This window comes from Periplaneta americana, chromosome 2, assembly GCF_040183065.1.
Source record: "Periplaneta americana isolate PAMFEO1 chromosome 2, P.americana_PAMFEO1_priV1, whole genome shotgun sequence".
Lineage (NCBI taxonomy): Eukaryota > Metazoa > Arthropoda > Insecta > Blattodea > Blattidae > Periplaneta > Periplaneta americana.
The window spans coordinates 164096263-164113116 of NC_091118.1; the positions used below are offsets into that span (position 1 = coordinate 164096263).

General features: G+C 34.8%; 1 protein-coding gene across 1 annotated transcript in view; it reads right to left on the reverse strand.

Moving 5' to 3' along the window:
* Mkp3 (Mitogen-activated protein kinase phosphatase 3) overlaps nt 1-16854 on the reverse strand; it is a 98842-nt gene that overhangs the window by 8656 nt on the left and 73332 nt on the right. Inside the window, exons 2-4 of the mRNA XM_069818776.1 lie at nt 3384-3535; nt 2487-2684; nt 1085-1220 (exon numbers count right to left, since the gene is read on the reverse strand). Coding sequence (XP_069674877.1) covers nt 1085-1220; nt 2487-2684; nt 3384-3535 — 486 coding nt within the window. The remainder of the gene's footprint in view (nt 1-1084; nt 1221-2486; nt 2685-3383; nt 3536-16854) is intronic.

Here is a 16854-nt window from a genome sequence, read left to right on the forward strand (position 1 = left end):
GATCCTTGTTAAAAGTATAAATAAAGAGGTCATAGTGCAATTGGCAGAAATAAAGATAGTAGTAGTTAAAAAAAACACTTGGAAGATTATATTACGAGAAAGGCACCTTATATTCAAGGCAAACAGGACTTTGGAAGGCAATGAGAAATATTGGTTTTTAATGACTTAAAAATTTTACATTCTAAAATTAATATTCAATTATTAACCTTGGAATGGTTCATGGGTCCCTATCCTTTGTGGAAAAAGAAGAAATGAAAAAATACCTACTAAAATACTTTTTATTTTTTAGATTTTCTCATTAACACTTCTGACATATGTCAGAGGGATAAAATACAGTAATATCTGTGAATTGGGCCATTATTGTAAAGCTATATGATACAAAATTACATGGAATAAAATTAATTAACATTGTTTTTTTGTAGAAATTAATAATTTGAAATTTACTATTGCTTTATCTTGCATCTTGATTATCCTTTTTCACTTTACATATTTAATACTATACCTATTTGAGTGATATAGGCTAACATAATGCCAGTTACATCTGTCATGAAAGCTCTAGATTTTTCTCCCATGTAACAGGAATTCATGAAATGTTTCAGTACTACTTATACTGTATCCTGTAAGTCTCTGTGTAAACTGAGAAGATATTAGGTACACATTTTTGGTATATGTAACGAGATGATAAATCATAGGATACTTTAAATTTGTCATACTTTTCTTGCAGAACAAGTTGACAATATTCAGAAACATTATTATGCAATCGGACACATCAAATGACATGTGGAGATAAAAATATCAGCCACTAACCTTAAAAAACAGTAATGGTATAGTACATTTTATTCCAAGTATTAGCATATCAAGTACAATCAGTATGCATCTATGGCAGAAATTTTACAAACTAATGTTTTGTCACACTAAGGAGGAAGGAAGGACAAAAGTGTCTATATTTCGAGCAGTCATACAATCCCTCTGACAACAAATTGGAAATCATAATGTATTTTTAACAAAATCATAAGTACCGGTACCAATAACATAAAATATTTAATTGAAAAATGAAATAATAATGTAACATGACATTACTTACCAATGAATTCTATGGCTTTTGGGAAGAAACTGGCCAGATTTTCTTTCCAATGATCTGCTATTGGTATTTTCATATATTTGATGGACCCAGAGTCTTCGAACACATTTGGCAGGTCTGCTGTTACGTTCAGAATATACTGAAACACAATATTAATTTCAAAATAACTGTTACATAATTATCTACAAAAAAAAACACTTCGAAGTTTTTTATGAGGTTAGACAAAATTAAAAACACACATAAAATTGAAAACTGCACGTTATGAAAAGTTTTGGGTGTTAATTGTGAAAGACAAATGAATTGTTATAATTTATTCATGAAAAAAGATTCCCTATAATAGTGATCAAGGAAAATTATTTCAAATAATAACCATCATAATTTTAATTTATAATCATTGTAGTTATTATGTGTATTGTAAATGTAATCATTATTATCATTAAAAGCAATGACAGTTGTAGACAGAATCTTTTGTAGTTGAATGGTTACTTTCCTATAATGAGATCCAGTTCCTAGAGTTAAACGTGAGCAATGGTTATGGATATTTAGGGTGGTGAAATTATGTTATGGCTTCCATTAGAAGGGAAGGAGGGCTGTGATGTGGATTTATGGCATGTAGAAGTATTCTGTCTCTCAATGGAGGAGGCTTTGATAAAATTTAATGGTCATTTATTGCTAAAATTCACCTCTGCTGGCTATCATCCTTGCCAGTCATTTCATTATCAGGGATCATGAACCTTGCCTTAGAGGAGCCCCCAACTCAGGAAGGAAGTCCAAAAGGTCTTTCATTCATTCACAATTTTCTGCTCAAGGGCAGGTCTTTCATTGCAAACCCAGTATTCTCCAATATTTCCTATTTTCTACCTTCCTCTTAGTCTCATCATATGATCCACATATATCGTAATGTCGTCTATCATCTGATATCTTCTTCTAAGGGCGCAAATAGCCATAGATGCTGACGCGCCCTTTTTAAACCCCACTAACTAACTCTTCTTCTGCCCCAAACTCTTCTCCCATTCACCATTCAGTAGACAGTTTCTTCTCATCCAGTTACCCAAACAATTCCTTTACTGTTCAGTTTCAACATCATTCTTTCTTCACTCACTCTTTCCAACACAGCTTCATTTCTTATCCTGTCTGTCTACTTCACATGCTCCATTCTTCTCCATATCCATATTTAAAATGCTTCTAGTCGCTTCTCTTCACTTCGTCATAATGTCCAAGTTTATGTACGCACAATCCAAGCACAAAGTTAATTAACCTTCATGCCAGCCTAAATTATGCTATAGTTACATCGAGTATTTGCAATCAATTCCCATCTCATTTTACTAGTCTGCATTACTGTCTGTTCTGTTACGTTCAATGAAACTTAGAATGATCTCACAAAACATAAAATAAATTTACTCACTTCTATACTGTGTCGACTTAAAGCCTCGCTATCTTCTGATGTAGCTGCATTTCCAAGGAAGAGATGAGGCAAAATTTTGACTGGAAAATCTCTATCTTCTTCCAAACCTAACGAGGAATCACAGCGATCATCTGAGTCACTAGAATCAGTGCTGCTTGTAGCTGTAGAAGAACAGGAAGAGCCCAGGTGGTGCTGTCGCTGAAAGTACGACCAGACTTTTATTAAACTCAATAATTCCACAAAATATGTCCGTATATTGGGAGTTCAAACTGCAATGTTTATTCTGCTGTAACAAATAAAACATTATGTACTGATATTTATAAATAGGAAGCGTAAATAAATAACAACCCTAAATGTACCAATAAATGGACGTGTACAGTCCACCAGATTTTCTTTGAGTTCCGCTCTTTCTTTTTTTCTTTAAATGAGCAGTAGGATTCTTTCCTAGAGGTAAAAAAAAAAAAATCAAAATATGATGCGGACGACATACCTCACCTCCTCCCATACAAAAAATTACAAAAACACTAGACTCCTACTTGTAATTCTTGCGGCGTCCCTCATCTATCAAGAGTTCTATTTTTTACATTTCTGACTGAGCTTATGGAGCGTGCAATAGCGCCGCGACTAAAACGTGGCGCTGTAAGTCGGGAGATCGCGGGTTCGATTCTCGATGGAGTCATGGATTTTGGTAACAAATAAAATGTACGTATATGAAAGTAATGTGTCCTCTTCCTGACACTCTCGATCTTTAATTCGTACATAATTTTCACAAGGAAACGCCCAAACTGGAGTTCAGCTATATGGAAATTCATTTGTATGTGCTCTAGGTTACGTATTTCACCCCTTACTTTAATTCACATGAAAAGCACATTGACATATTTGTTTGCTTATATCTACCTTGGATAGCTGGGAAGTTGCAGATATCCGCAGACTACGAAGTCCCATCAAAGGAACAACCTCCATGGAACCAGGACCAGAATCAGACACCATCAACTCAGTGCAACTTTCACACCATTCGGGGTAGCAAGACCGAAATGAACAGAAACCACCTGCAAAACATGAATAAGACAAATGAAATCAACTTTAATATCTGTTAGAAGATCTGTTTTCCGACTGTTAATTGCACAACAACAATAAATGCATTATATTGTATTTATTTTTTTATTATGGATATTCCATTATACAATCGTTTTTCCTCAACCCCAACCAATCTGCTGTCGCTAAAAGACCCTGTCCATAGCATCATCATCACTTATTATAGTTCTTTTCTCTGCATCTCTGACAAATCCCATCCAACCAATATTCTCGTGGTCTACCCCTTCCATCAGCCAATCCAGTATCTTCCATGATATTCTGTTCTCGGTCATCCGTTTTAAATGTACATACCAATTCAAACCTATTCTGTTCAGCTTTGGCTTCGTTAATTTTTTTTATATAGCAATTAAACATTTTAACGTAGAATGAGGAGCTAGTAGGCTATATCGCTACAATCCCCAACCTGGCGGCCGAATAATTTTTGATCGAGGTTTCCTTCCTCTAGTCTTTAGTGGTTCAACACTAAGCTGCAAGGCATCAGATGTTAGTTTTGGCCTGCCCCGGGTATTGTATTTATAAATAATTTATTATTGTGACACATTTATTTATTTTAAGACATGAATTTTTATCATCATTATTTCATACAGGGATTAGGCACTTGTGTCTGTTCCGACTTCAAAAGATCTTCTTCAAGCTTCTCTGTCCATTCGCTATAATACATTGTAACGCTTTTCTTGTCTGTTTTCGGGCTGTTTAACTAAACATTCCTTCTATTTACTTCTGCATTGTTATTTTTTTCATTGAATGAGAAAATGTTTAGTTCCTTCCTAATATCTTTATTTCTCCTTCTGACCATTAGTGTATACCCTGCCGGTTGCCACTGATCGCAAAATCTTCGTTTCAGCTGCCTGGATTCTTTTAAAATATTTTTTTTTTTGTTAGTGTCCAATTCTCACATCCATGTAAGCCTTACAACTTAGGAACGATCTATACTGAATTTTATTATAATATCTTAAAACAAAAAAATACCGTACGAGCATATTAAGTTCTATCAGTAGGCCTACATAAAAAATATAAATACCGGTAGCCTAAGTATACATAAATAACGTAACTTTTCCGTATTGTAAAAATTATTCTACAAGTGTTATATATTTAATTTGAATTAAAAAAAATTATTATAAAAGACAAAAATCTGTATAAAACTTGACTCTCATTTCTCATGTATCCTCTTCATGCTTCATGTATTTAGAGATTAGTCTATATAAAACTTGTTCACATTTCGCTGAACTCATGTAAGGCTAGCCCGTGGGTAGTCAATGAAATCTCGAACAACATTTACTATGCTTAGTGTTTCACATAGTAAAAACTAACAGCTCCAATCATCATAGGAGTTCTTTTAATTCTGATAGCTTCGAGTTCCAGAAGTGAGTTTTTCCAGTACGTGTTCTAGCTGCATTGTGGAAAAATTTCAGGTGCCGATTTTAGTTTATGGTAATTCTAAAATTTTGACTGTTTACAAAGCACTATCAACACCTCTCTGTTAAATTATTTAGTGTTTACGTTAGTCTATTTGTAGTATGATTTTGTTAGTAATAATTAACCAACTGAATACATTACAATAAAATTATACATAGAAAAAACTAAATTCTTGATTTAACTACACGTTTCACAAACTTTTTCATATCGATATTACATAAAAATCGTTACACTACTCACAAGTCATAGCAATATTACATGTCTGCTATGCCTACGCCTGAAGCACATACAGTATATTACGATACAAGGTTGAGAAGTGCTTTTTACAAAATTGAGAGAAAGTTTGAACAACGAGCAGAGCGAGTTTTTCAGTTTACAAGGTTTTGTAATGGACTTCACAAATGTGTATTGTACAACATTTTTTGCACGATCATATTTTTAAAATTGCAAGTAAAATATATTTTGCATTGAAAATTTAACGCAATATTATTCCAAAGTCTTCGCAAAACTGCACTGTAATGGTAAGTAAGTAACAATAAATATACCGTAATGGGTTTATTTCAGTATAATTTTATGTTATGAAGAATGGTTTCCCTAGCAACCAGTTTCTGTGTGGGAATTCTAACTCTCAAGGTCTAAGACAATAGCTGTAAATACAGCAAAAAACACGATCGTGCAAAAAGTAATTTGCACTAGATACACAAATAAAACAAGTAGAATTTAACGATCGACAACGCCTACGAACCATACGAAAATTGAAAGTTTGGTCTTGATATTCGATACTCGACATTATCAACAAAATAGAAATCGTGATGAATGACTTAGGCCTACCAATTGTCTACAGTTTACGTGTGCATCTTGCGAGTATTAAGTAGGATTCGTCTTATTTGTTTTCATTACTAACGTCTTTATGCACACATACCCACACATTTACATAGTAGGCTTCATGACATATTATTTAGAAGCGTGTGATAAAAAAGGAGACTTGCTTATAAACTGCCTACAACAATTTTTTCTCTCGTGTGTTACGGGTTTACTTATAAAATGTGCAGGCGTAACTTGTTAAAAATGAGAGTAGACCTATTATATTTGAAAATTGGAGATAAAATACTATATTATTATGAATGCATTACTTTTTTATCCATCCATTCATCTGTATATACATTCCATGAGGAGGCGAGACCTGGCATGTGAGTTGTGCGGGAGAGAATAGAATGAGCTATGAAAAAGAGAGTTTGTTTCATGATGGTTAATATTAGGGGCCTATACGAATCTACCGACACGGAAGTCCATCTCAGACTGAAACTTACGTATCTTCCCCCTTCATACATATTGGTGATATAGCCACGGTACATGATAAGGTCACAGGACAGGTCTTATTTTTAGACGTCTATTGAATATTTAAAAACTCTCTAATTATATCTCTGTATTACTGTTCATAGTTACTCTACATTATTTTGTGGAACTCAAGTCTGATTGTCAAAATCTAAGAAATGATACAACTTGATAACCATTGTCTTAATAAATTACCGCACGAGTCTTCCAATGTTAGTTTTTTTTTTTTTTTTTTAATTTCAAGAAGGCAGTACACAAATGGCCTAGGCCTATTAATAATCCTTTTTATTCTTTAAATGAAGTTTTACAGCTAGGATGTATTAATTTGTTTTGATTGATGTTACTATTAATTTGTTGGATATATATTTTACTGTGTTTTATTGTTGACCATGTCTGTAGTGACCTACTGTTTACTTACGACAGAACTATACAATAAATAAAAAAATACGTACATTACATACATGATACATTAATTGGTAATTCAAAGTTCCATTTATTCTGATATTCTACAAATCTGTTTGGACCTTACTATCAATCTCCATGTCTTATTTTATCGTGAGAAATATCGGAATATTTTCTCAGAATGGAAAACAGCATTACCGAAATTAGTTTAATTTTTTTCAGTTTACATAGCAAGCGAGACCAAGACAGACTCGGAAAACAAGCTGAAGAAAAGGAAACAGTTCCAAATATTGTAAAACAGATCGAATGCTTTAAAAACATTTCTGGTTTGAGATACTTCAAATGCTGAAGTAACATCCGTCCGTTGCGCAATAGTCCATAGAAGACCTGCTGGCCTCAAGTTCACAAACCTCAGGAGAGATGAACGATCGTTCAACCATTATGGGGATAACGTGTAGTTAGCACGATGAGTTCCTCCTCAGCCATTATATTTGACTTGAGAAACTGGATTTCGCTACTCACTGTAGCTCCCCAAATTCATCGCGATGTTAGACTGTCGAAATTTACTGAGAAAATTTATTCTCCCATGAAGACTCGAACCAGCGCATGACGCCTGACGCCTTAGACTACGCAGCTTCAGTGCGAGATTAAAGTAACATCACAGTCTAGCACATAAGTCACTAAGTTCAATGCGTAGGGAATATGCATCCAATGACAGTTGACTTTGGATGCATATTCCCTACGCATTGAGCTTCGTGACAGTTGAACTTCAGTTGCTAGCCACTAGGATCGCTACTATTGCACAGTCTATTTTCCTAGTATTCTTAGTTGCTAACCGCTTGGAGCATTGTATCGCGAGAAATGCAAAAATCACCTCGAGCTTCGTGAGTGTACGATATTAGACTGTAGTAGCATCACGACAATTTTTTTTATCATTTATAGAATATACATGATCAATAGAAATCACAAAATACAAATTTACGTCATGTTAAATGAAAAGTGGGTTATTTTTTATATATAACCTCACATTACTCTTATAAAGAAAGAACAATATTTATAATATTCGCTGGTCCAATAGCAGCCTATGTGTAGCGATACCGTCGATGCATTAGTAAGAGGTATTACAAAGACTGGAAATGGGAATCAATTAAACCGAGATCAGCTGACAAGAGCCAATGGGTTAGCTATCAAATGCTTGTACTTAAAAACTACCTAGAGACTACTGCAAAGATTTTTTTAAGCATTCTTCTTTGTTGCTGTGTATTGTAGATGTCTGATAGAGTTCAGAACAAATGAAAAATCCCGACACTGATAAAGTCAAGATTTTGCAAATGAAAGACTATGAAATAATTTTACTGTCGCTAATTTGATGAATTGTTATTTAAACAGCACAACAATATATACAGTACAACAATGCAAATATATATTATATTTATACATTTAATTGTTACAATCAACAGCTGTACGAACTGCAATAAGTGAGTTGTGAAGTGTCTACGTCCGAGTTTCTCTATTGACTGTGTCCGTCCATATTTTTATTCTATAGCCTTACACAGCACTCATTAATCTGACACGAGATACAATATATTACACTATCAAGCTTTCAATTTATATGTCCGAAGTTACAACCAGTGGATTTCATTCGCAGACAAACGCACTGCAGATTTCTATGTCATTTTGATAAAACGTAGGACGAAGTCCACTGCTAGTTTCATTTATTCATTCCGAAACGTTTAATTCAATACATATCTTGTAACCACGCGGTACGGTATGATATCTGTGCAAATATATTGCCTTAGTTATGAGCAAAAACAAGAGAACAGCCTGACTGAGATATACAAGGAGGAAGCGTAGAAGTTTCGTTGCCATGGACACGACCTCGCTTGTTGTCGACACTGGGACATGAAGAAGAAGCGTGCCACCTAGTTGTAGCTGCCCTCGCTTCTATTCACGCATGCGAATATCTCTGTACATGACAGCTCTAGAAAAGAGTTTCGTCCAGACAAACCGAGAGCCTCAAAGATATCTACACAGCTTCAGTAACTACTAACTCGCCAATGTAAGGAAATGTATCCGTGTTCAGTCAAGAAAAGCAGTCTTCGTTCCGTTTCACACCACGTTCACAAAAGAAAACATAAGAGTTCAAAATACTTTGCACTACATTTTAGTCATACACATTTAACGAAATAATATCTAATTGCTTATTCACTTTTAAAGATATGTGTGTCAAATTGTAGTTTAAAATTATTTTCTGAAAGTATTACATAATTAAGGTAAATTAATTTAAACAGAAACAGTATTTATTAGATGACTAATTTTATGTTGGTCAGGCCACACCTTTAGACAGATCAAGTCTTCTATGTGAGACAGAAATGATTATTTTTAATCTCATGAATACCTTAACTATTTTCTAGTCATAGCATATCCGCATACAAAATCAGCAGAGACTCCTGCTATTCTCAGCAGGAAAAATAGAAATTTATGTCTCTACCAATGAGACTGGGTGTTTGTCTTATGTAGTCTTGTCTTAAAGCGGTGGGTGGCCTTCCACCATGTCAGGAAGTTCCGCTATTTATGAATGTCTAACGTTGGTTTAGGACCCTCACAAATGTTAGAACTAAACAAGTTAAATGACACCAGCAAGTTATACTTAATTAGTTACAAACATATTTTAAACATCTGTCGGAAAAAAAGTTTTATTTACATTTTATGCCATCCTAGCATTATAAACAGGTTGTTACTACATCCAAAATCGTGCATAATTGGCTTATTATAGCACGCGTGTCGATAAAAGCAATGACGCATTCTCTGTGACGTAATACTGGAACGCTTGTTTTCTTGGTTACAGCTTCTACGCTCGACGTAACAAGAAATGAAATGCAGGACAGAAAGTATAATTTATTTCCAATCTTTAACAATTTTGTATCACTTTCGTAATATCACATAAACAGTTCTGTGGTTCAGAGAAACTATATTAACGAAATAAAGGAACATTTGTAACATAACCTGCAAGATCATTCATATCTCTTTATTCAGTGTCAATGCCAGGCACAACTAATCGATACGAACATATGAAGACTTTCTCAGCTATGGATCCCGAATTGAATTTCTTTCATAATTTATTTCCTACAATTTATAATGCTGAGATGCCATAAAGTGTTGTATCCAACTCGTGGATAATCTTAATATGACACTCGTGAAAATTGTCGCACTTACTATCGTTCGTGCAACATTCACTCATTCCATAATCATCAAGATTATCCACTTGTTGCATAAGTAACTATTATGTACTGTGCATTCTATTGTTTAAAATATAACATAATTATTTGAAATATTTTAATCCATTTATATTTTCTTGAGACTCTTCGTGGTTGATTTATTCATTACTTCTTGCTTATTCTGGTATACAAAAATTATTTGAGAATTGCTACAAAAATTTCCAGTATATAGTTTGTAGCTATTAATTATTCTTTCTTTTCTAGGTAATCAGAAATAACTCCATATTTTCCACGCAACAAGCCCAAGGCCCATTCCATGTAGGTAGATAATTATTTTCCTTAAAATATATTACAAACAGAAGCCACTGTTACTTTTATAACGACTGTATAGCCTAATCATGTACTCTGTATTAAGAATGTAGAGAAAATATGCCTTTCAACCAAAACATCGAAATCAGTATTTTGAAGTACTATATTATTTTTTCCTTAGCGGTACTCTCTACAATGATAAACTTCGCTGTGTTATATTTACACGTTCCAAAACATATGCTGATAATACGTTATCTCCCATATCACACTTATCCACTTTCGCAGCTACTGTTTATCGCTATCTGAGGAGATCATACTTTCAAATTAAATTACGCAGATAAAAGAACCTATCTGGCGTTTTGCGATCACTGACTACAAATCATTTTATTAGCATGGTGGTACTATGTGATTTTCTAGTGAACTGCGTGAAAATTAAAACCATGTTTAACTTTATTCTAGATCTACTTGTCTCGTCCTGGGTGATCCATTGGTTACCATATTTTCCATTTGAGCAGAACTTCGCGGGTTCAAAGCCGCCCGAGGGCGAGGTTGCAGGCAAAATTTACTGGGCAGCTGTTTCTCAATTCAGTCAGTTCCGTGCTGCTGACGGATGTTTGTAAACGGAGACTGCAGATGTTTGTGCAGAACATTTCGTGAGACGCAGAGGTTTCTGGGTGACAAAGCAGGAAACTGAGAAAAATGAGGGCAGGCACAACGAGTCAATGGGAGGTATTAATAATGTTGAGTTGTTACTTATCACTCGACAATTCCGAGTTCTAACTCGCATGTGTATTAATAAACATACTTATCTCTCACTCAGGCTGCACTGACCTTTGTCCTTGAGTAACAACTCTAGATGACGCAACAGACGAGTGACAAGTCACTATTCGATATTAATAAACGTTACCACTCACTCATATAATTGAGTTTATACTACCAACGTTCTGAGTTACATGAATATGTGACTCAAAGTGGTTGAGTGAAGTTAAAAAATCGTAACGACGAGGTATATTATTGTTGTATAACGCAGAAGAAAGGGTATAAACATGACAGAGAAGCTTGTAAACATAGTTACAAAGATTTGTACAAATTTAAGAAGGAGAACGTACAGTGGCCAGCGCGGCATTTCTTTCAAGATTCAAATGGGAAAAGAGGAAGAGCTCTCGATAATAAGATCAAAATGAGAATTTTCTTACCATATGTGGGCGATCCAGGTTTTCAAATGGGTGTTTCAAAGGATATGGGTATTTCCCAAGGTACTGTGTCACTTTTCATTTCATTTATTGTATTCCATAGATCTTATGTTAGCATTAAAGCTTCAAGATATGAAACAAGAGTTAAATAATTTTTTGGTGAGATGAAGTGAGGCCGAGGATTCGCCATAGATTACCTGGCATTTGCCTTACGTCTGTAGAAACCTCGGAAAAAACCCAACCAGGTAATCAGTCCAAGCAGAAATCTAACCCAAGTCCGAGTGCAGCTCCTGATCAGCAGGCTAGTGAGCTGCCGACTAACGTAAGTTACGCTGGTGGCTCTACAAAGTTATGTAATGCACGGCAAGTAGTTTCAACAGTTGATCTGTACAGAAATATGCAATACACAGAAAGCAGATTAATTCAATTTACAAGCATAAACTCTGTTTTTTTAGTTAGTTATTTAACGACGCTGTATCAATTACGAGGTTATTTAGCGTCGATGAGATTGGTGATAGCGAGATGGTACAGTATTTGGCGAGATGAGGCCGAGGATTCGCCACAGATTACCTGACATTCACCTTACGGTTGGGGAAAACCTCGGAAAAAACCCAACCAGGTAATCAGCCCAAGCGTTGATCGAACCCACGCCCGAGCGCAACTTGAAACCGGCAGGCAAGCGCCTTAACCGATTGAGCCACGCCGGTGGCTCATAAACTCTATTAGATTAAATAAATAATAAATAAACAATTCGTCAGTTATGTAGAAGGTATGTGTAAGTTATGTAGAAATTCGGTTAATTCTGTTCTCAACATTTTCTTATGGCCCTTCAAAGCTAAAAGATAATTAGGCAGTGCATTGAAGACCGTAATAGGTGCATGAATAGTGAACTCCTTTTTTTATAACAGTTTAGGCTAACAGAGGATAGGTGGAGATCTGATTTGTGTCTTGTATTAAAATTGTAAATGTTTTGAGTAGTATTAAAATGGTTTTTAATTTAAAACATTATCAGGGAAAAAGTGTACTCACAATGTACAGTAAAGATTTCTACATTTTGGAAAATCTTTTACATGATGTCCTTCTATGCCCCAGTCATTATCCTTATCCTTATAGCTTTCTTTTATAAAACAAATTCTGACTGCTGAGAAGTTGCAGAGGCTTTGAAATTAAAAGCATTTAATTGGATTCAATTTTCAACAACTGTCCAAGAGCTACAGGATACAGGGTACCCAGGGTCGTGGGGCATCCAGAGTTGGATAGCAAATGAGCCACCAGAAAAAAAGAAAAACCTTTCTATTTCGAATAGTCGACCCAGATGGCATTGTGGTTAACATGGTGGCCGTTGAATACGAGGTTCACGGCTTCAAACTCGGCTTAGAGCGATATATTTTATTTTAAAGGGCGATAAAAATTCTTAGTATGGCTTCTTTCGGAAGTAAAGCTGAAAGTCCAATGTCGTAGATTTACGGCATGTAAAAAAACTCTGTCTCAGAAAGTGTTTTAAGGAAAATCTGTTAGCTATTTCTCGCATATGTCGAATTTCGATGCTGAATAATCTCTGCAGTTGAAAGCTTCGTTAAATATGCTGCTACTACTGCTATAGTCCATTTTATATCATGGAGTGCAGTTCGGTGGCTCCTTTGAACACCCACTTACAGATTTACGGCTTTCTAGACAAACACCTCTTATCATTCCATCCTGTCCCCTCGTCCCAACATTGCACAGTGCCACAATCCTGGCGACCTTCGAATTCAGAGAATTCGTGGCCGTCATCCCCATCTGGACGCAACGTGTTTTGAAGAGAACGTAATATCAAGAGCTGACCACTCTATGACGGCTGTATTTTATTGCAGTTTATTCGTAGGTAACGTAACTTCATTATCCACAGGTTTAACGAATACTACAACTTCATTAACTTCAACGTGTACATAATGTCTGCGTCCGATTTATTTCCAATATCCGCTGACATGATCATATATCGGAATATTTTCTACGACTCTCCTGGCTCCGCTTGCAAGATAGACGTTTAGTACATTCTCTTTGCCTGCTATATGGAATTATACATGATTCCACACCCAACTACCTTGCCTCTCGGTTTACTCTCCTAGCTTCACATCATAATCGAAATACACGTTCACAGCACAATCTGTTGCTAACAATACCACGTCATCAGACATCTCCGTTCTCAAGTTCTTTCTCAATAGCCATTGCCCGCTCATGGAATTCGCTGCCGCTCGAAATCAGGGGTAGTCTTAGTCCTCAGTTGTTTAAAATTAGGTTGTTTAGATATATTTTAAATGCAAAGAATTAGTTTTTTAGGTATCATTTTTATTTATTATTATTATTATTATTATTATTATTATTATTATTATTATTATTATTATTTTACACAGTCATTACTTTATTTTTCCATTAACACTTATATCTAGGTAATTGTCATTGTCTCAATGTAACACGTGCTGTGCTGATCATACTAATTCTACTATTCCTTTAGTTGTGAGATTATATTCATATGTATTAATTCTTTTTTTTTTTAAGTTAATACTGTAGACTAGATGCATTTTCCTGTTTGTGATCATGTATTCAGTCTCTTTTTTTTATTTTATATATATATATATATATATATATATATATATATATGTGTGTGTGTGTGTGTGTGTGTGTGTGTGTTTTTATTATTGTTATTTTAAAGTTAATACTCATTGTGTATATGTATTCAATCTCTCTTTTTTTACTTAATTATGTTTATTATTATTTTTAAGTTAATATTTGTATACCGGTATGTATTTTTTTTGTATGTGATTTGATCCTGGTTGAGTGGAAGAGAAGGCCTGATGGCTTTAACTCTGCCAGGGAAAATAAAAGTATTATTATTACTACAGAATACACTCTCAGTGATACTCTCGTGCTAACTGACGGGATTCTTGGAATTCAGAAAAGATGTGGCAACTCTGCCTCCACGTGGATTTGTCAATTCTTCTAAACGAGGGTTGTGATTGGTTACTAACAGGCGAAGACAAGATTTCCGTCACAGTAAGGAAGAGATTTATTTATAACAACCAATTAGTAGGGGGCAGTAGGTCTGTCGGCAAAGTCCTTTCTATGAAACTGCACTTCATGAAATAAAATGGACTATAATACTACTAGCCACTGGCGTAGCTCAGGCGGTAGCGTGTTTGCCTGCTGATCTAGAGATGCGCTTGGGCGTGGGTTCGCTTCCCGCTTGGGCTGATTATCTGGTTGAGTTTTTCCAATCGTAAGGCGAATATCAGGTAATCTATAGCGAATCCTCGTCCTCATCTCGCTATCACCAATTCTATCGACGCTAAATAATCTAGTAGTTGATACAGCATCGTTAAATAACCAAGTTAAAAAACTGCCGCTGCTGATAGCACAGATTTTGCAGAATTCTGAAGTTAAAAAAGTCTTACATGTATAGACGGTCCTCATTCGATATTCGGTAGGGAAGAGAAGATTATCTTTCCACAACGACTGATGTGTATAATCCTTCTGTTGTTTGTGTCTTGACTTAAACGGTGGCCTTGCGCCACACTGACCCATGACCAATGAGTCCAGTTACTAGTGCTGATTCATATTCTCACAATAATCAGATTATGGCAATAGCGGCGGTGATGACGAAAACGATGATTCTTGAAAGTGTATTCATTAAAGTTAAATTGCTTCATAGTAGTTGAATAAATATATTGTTTATTTTTCAGTCAATGAATCACTTATCGCATAATATTTAAGGATTTATTCCTTTATATTACATTTAATGTTTTTATGAACGTTTTCGTCGCCCAGCGACATCATCAGATAAAACTTTATGAATAGGCAATATTTTAACTTCAAATTTGTCAATACATGTACACCAAGCATCAATTATCACTAAATAAAATAGATAAAACAATAAAATAAGAATAATGAGTTGAATTAAAGTCTAGACAAAATATGTGAGAATACGAATATTTACAAAATATATTACGGGTTTTCACTTACATTTTAAAAAGTGTGCGTATAATTGGTTAATAAATTATTGGAAAATGCTGGGTTTGCAGTGAAAGACCTGCCTTGGGCAGGAAACTATGTGTGAATAAAATAATGAGTACTTAGGGAGAACGGTGGCCCAGAGCACCCGGCAGTTGCCACTGGACTTATTCAACGTAAACATGATTTCGAATCTCATCATAACAAATTCAAACGTTTTGCCTGAATATGTAAGCAATCACGTCAGAGTTACCATTATATGCAACATTTTGTAAAGAAAATTTGTAACACTTATTTTGAGCACAGTACACGTGTTCAGCGCACCGAAAGACTAGAAGGTCGACTTTCCAGGCCGGAAATCCGGGTTAAAATCCCGGCGAGTTCAAATAGAATCTACGGTAAACAAAGACAGCGATGGTGTAAGTTTTCTCATGTCGTCATCTCATTATCTCTCCTTAATTTACTTTTTCCATCTGTGTTATAAAGCAACGTGAATATACTTCACTGATATCCCACAAGAAAAACGCCATGGGTAGAGATAGAAAGACCATAGAATTTCGCATTTAGTTTGAAAAAAATGCAATAAAAATATAGCATATATATTTCTCTTTTTTAACGCGAATATATCATATTATTGCAAAAATTTTATATAAGTGAGAAGGCGTTTCTTTATTTTGAAACGGAAGTAATATTATAACGTTAAGTAGAAGTTAGTGTGAGCAGTATGACTCCACAAGGTAATAAAATTGGAGACTTCCCACAATAGTTGTAGATGGTTGGGGGAATTATCCTATTACAATGTACAACATAAATAATAATAATAATAATAATAATAATAATAATAATAATAATAATAATAATAATAATAATGTTTTAATTAAACTACAATCTTCAAATTACAATATAATTTTATCTTGTTGCATTAGACCTTCCAATCTCTCTACTTCTAAAACTCCATTTTTTTATATTTTCATAAACTTCACAATTCACGTACCATGTTTTGAGACTTCATATTAATTATATCAATGTCGAGCGAGATTTTTGGGAGGAACCTTTGTATCATTACTCACCGATTCCTTTAATTTGAAGTAGGAAATACAGTATAGACAATTTCACAAGAGTTGGATTTTTCAGCAAGATTATGTCGTAAATCTCTCAGCACTATATACCTAAATAACAGACTGACTAGCGATTTGGGCAGTAAAAGGAAAACGGTACCTTCGGTGAATGTCTACCATTTCTAATTCTACGCATGATATTGAGAATATACATTCAGAACAAACACACTCACCCAATTTATTTTAGAAGCCAACTTCCGACTGTTGGATCATCAACCTTTTCAATTGGATTATTCGGACCTAAGAGCATTTTTGTTGAATCAGTCACAGACTTGGTTTTCTCAAGCATGGTTCT